At 35.2% G+C, this 3933-nt stretch overlaps 1 protein-coding gene across 2 annotated transcripts in view; it reads right to left on the reverse strand.

The window, feature by feature from the left end:
- Positions 1–782: 782 nt before the first annotated feature.
- The window catches only part of LOC107673335 (WD and tetratricopeptide repeats protein 1-like), a 16310-nt gene continuing 13159 nt past the window's right edge, over positions 783–3933 (reverse strand). The window contains exons 11-14 of one of the 2 annotated variants that reach the window (XM_016466883.1): positions 3052–3136; positions 2760–2924; positions 1168–1403; positions 783–1085 (exon numbers count right to left, since the gene is read on the reverse strand). In XM_016466883.1, the coding sequence (XP_016322369.1) occupies positions 904–1085; positions 1168–1403; positions 2760–2924; positions 3052–3136 (668 nt within the window). In that variant the 3' untranslated portion in view covers positions 783–903. Of the gene's footprint in view, positions 1086–1167; positions 1404–2759; positions 2934–3051; positions 3137–3933 lie in introns of both variants that reach the window. The other variant, XM_016466882.1, reaches the window with a different exon arrangement.

A 3933-nucleotide genomic window follows, 5' to 3' on the forward strand; every position in this document is an offset into this window, starting at 1 on the left:
TTCAGAAATGCATTATTTTAACTAAAGAACCATTTTTGACATGTAGACTCAAAATGTTTCATGCAAAATTAAAATACAGTAAAAATGAGTGCTGGGCAACGATTAAATCGCATCCAAAATAAATACATAATATATGTGTGTGTGCTGTGTATATTTATTATGTATATATAAATACACAAACATACGTATATATTTAAGAAAAATGTTATGTTTATATATTAAACATATTTATATATAATATAAATTATATGAATATAAATATATGCATGCAAATACATGTAAATATTTTCTAAATATATACTGTATGTGTGTGTATTTATATATCCATAATACATATACACAGTACACACACATATGTGACCCTGGAGCACAAAACCAGTCATAAGGGTACATTTTTTGAAACTATTTGAAAATCTGGAATCTGAGGGTGCAAAAAAATCAAAATATTGAGAAAATCATCTTTAAAGTTGTTCAAATGAAGTTCTTAGCAATGCATATTACTAATCAAAAATTAAGTTTTGATATATTTACGGTAGGAAATTGACAAAATATCTTCATGGAACATGATCTTAATATCCTAATGATTTTTTAGCAATAATTTTGACCCATACAATGTATTGTTGGCTATTGCTACAAATATACCCCAGCGACTTAAGACTGCTTTTGTGCTCCAGGGTCACATATATTATATAAACAAAAACGTATTCTATTTTGGATGCGATTAATCGTTGCCCAGCACTAGTAAGTGTAAGGCTGGAGTTTAAATGAGATGCTATTAAAACACCTCTGAATCATGAAACTGGTCTTTCTTCAGGAAGCAATAAAAATGCATTAAAGTCATCACAATACTATTAATAACACGTAATAAATATATGACCCAGACCTGACTCATTAGGGAATATGTCAGTAAACTGACCTTCCGAAGAAGTTGGCTTCTTTAATATCAGTGGTGGTGTTGCAGTGGCCACAGTAGCGATGCTTGTAGTCGAAGCTGCGCTCTCTCAGCACGATCTCATCCTCCGGGATGGACTCCTTCCGGCTGAAGTTATGGAAGCGGATGGAGCTGTTCCCCTTCTTGTCGTCAGCTGGATGCATGCAAAATACGCAGAAAGTCCTGATTATTCAAATGCATGCACAAAAACCCCCAAGACCCAAGACTGAACCTACAGGAGTCTGTTTTTGAGAAGAGGGCCGCCTTGATGTCTCTGTCGAGTGCGTCGCATGCGCTGCTGTGTGCCTGCTCTGGAAACTTGCTCTTGAAGTCATCTAGACACTCCAGAGCCTCGGCGATGTACTTGAGCTCAAAGAGGCAGCGCGCCAAGCGGAAGTGTGCCTTCAGATGGCCCGGGTTCAGAGACAAGGCCTTCAGACAGTCCCGCAGCGCGTCGTAGTGATCGCCGTCCCTGACAGACACCAGAGCAAACCATGCACTTCACATTAAAACACTGGTTAAGGCTAGACACTATAGGGAAAAATAATTTTTGTCATGCACTGGTCAATTTTGGGCTATTTGGCTTATCATTGTGCTTTGTTTCAGACTAGTGGAAAGAAAACATCCATTCATTCTTCCCATAGGGATTTAAAAAATAAATAAAAGTCTTAAAAACCAAACCAACCAACTGCGATGACAACGACAACATTATGGACTTTGATTTTAGGGCCCAAATTAAATGAAAATCGGACACAAAAAAAAACCCCAACAACACTGTTCTTAACAGCTTTATTGAGGGAAAGAACAAAGACGTAATCAAATTAAAAATGATGGAGAATTGTTCAAACTGTTAATTTAAAGCTGTTGGTTGTATCTATAGAAACAATATATTTTAAGTTCATGGGAGTGGGCGGAGCTAAAGAGCTCTTGGCACACTTTGCTCGCTGCGATTGGTGGGATTTCTGAACAGCATCATGGGTAATGTAGTTTTTCACGAAGAATTCTACATGATTATTTTAAAAATACACTACCAGCCAAAAGCTTTTGGACAGAAAGATTTTTTTTAAAGAATTCTCTTCTGCTCACCAAGCCTGCATTTATTTAATCCAAAGCAAGCAAAAACAGTACAAATTGTGAAATATTTTTACCATTTAAAATAACTGTTTTCTATTTGAATAAATTTTAAACTGTAATGTATTTCTGTGATGCAAAGCTGTATTTTCAGCATCATTACTCCAGTCTTCAGTGTCACATGATCTTCAGAAATCATTCTAATATGCTGATTTGCTGCTCGAGACTCGAGACTTATTATTATTATTATGTTGAAAACAGCCGAGTAGAATTTTTTCAGGTTTCTTTGATGAATAGAAAGTTCAGAAGAACAGCATTTATCTGTGACATTATGAATGTCTTTATCATCACTTTTGATCAAATTAAAGCATCCTTGTTAAATAAAAGCATTAATTTCTATAATTTATTTTTATTTTTTTTATTTTGAACAGATGGGTTCAAAAAAAATCAAATGCAATCGATTAGCACAACACAAGGTTTATTAATGGTTGCACCCAATTTAGAATTTTGCACAATATTGAACCTTGTGCATATTTAGTGCCTCATTTGCACATAGCATTTTGACTTCATGTCCTGGTGAAGTAGAATTCTACTCTATTCACCTGTAGTGTCATGCCTTAATGCACAAAAGGCTTGTGATGCAACTACACAAATGTAAACCGTGCATGTGATGCATCATGCTGTTTCCAATGTCGAAATCGTGACAATATGATGTTTTATTAACCGAATCATCTTGCATCGGAAGCGTTTATCGTACCACTTTCTCTTCATGTACGCGGCGGCGCGGTTTCCGTACAGCATGGCGTTGTGGCCGGCTTCATGGATGCCCAGACTGTAGAGCTGGATGGCTTGAGTCCACTGCTGGCGCGCGAACGCATCGTTAGCCTGCTGCTTGATCCGCTCCAGATGAGGAGGAAGATCACTGGAGCCGCTGGAGACGCAAATACAGACCACAGTTACACTAGAATATGATGGCAATAACGTCATACAAACGTGACAGCGACAGAATCAATGACGCAGTCGGCATTACACACATAAATCAGTCTTACCTGGAGACTTTAGCCAGTTTGCGGCGGCTAGCAGGAAGATGAATCCCATTGGACACACCATTGGTCGTCTTCCCATTTTGTACCTCTGCCATGAACAAAGCACACGATTAGTTTGACGACTCATTATTTATGAGATCGGATGTTTTAGTAGCGTCTCTCATTTAAACTTTTAGAGTTGGTGAGTTTAAGATGAAGTGATACATTTCTGTGAATCAAACTGTTACAACGAACTCTTTTCTCAGAGTTGTGAGTTTATATCTCGCAATTCTGACTTTATATCAACTCGCAGTTTTGTGAGTTCCTATCACGCGACTCTGAGAAAAATGTCAGAATTGTGAGATAAAGGTAATAAAAAATTACCTTTTTTGTTTTTTATTCAGTGGGCATCCTTACTGCAACATTATTTTAGTATCATTGAGATGCTATTGCAATTTTTTATTTATATTTCTATTAATAGCAGCTAATAACTGTTAATAATAGTTTTTATTTTTTCATTTTAATATTTTCCGTTTTTATTTTAATTTTAAAGATTTAGTAACTTTGTTGTGTCTTCTTTTTTAACTTTTAGTTGTATTTTAGTACATCAAGTTAAACTGAAAGAAAATGAGAAATGTAGTCTTGGCAGCTAGCTAAAATTAAAAAAATATATAGTTTTTTATATTTTATTGTTTTTGTTTTAAGTAACAAAAATTTATTTATTGTTAAAAAAATGAATTTATTTTTTATTTATTGTATTAATTTTTGTTTTAGTAAACTATAATAACCTTGCACTGCCAGGTGTTAAACATTTTTAATCTACTTGGATATTTAGAACAACTTTTGTAGTGCTGCCAAACAATTAATCGCGATTAATCGCATCCGAAATAAAAGTTTTTGTTTGCA

The sequence above is a fragment of the Sinocyclocheilus anshuiensis genome, unplaced genomic scaffold (genome assembly GCF_001515605.1).
Source record: "Sinocyclocheilus anshuiensis isolate Anshui unplaced genomic scaffold, SAMN03320099.WGS_v1.1 scaffold480, whole genome shotgun sequence".
Taxonomy (NCBI): domain Eukaryota; kingdom Metazoa; phylum Chordata; class Actinopteri; order Cypriniformes; family Cyprinidae; genus Sinocyclocheilus; species Sinocyclocheilus anshuiensis.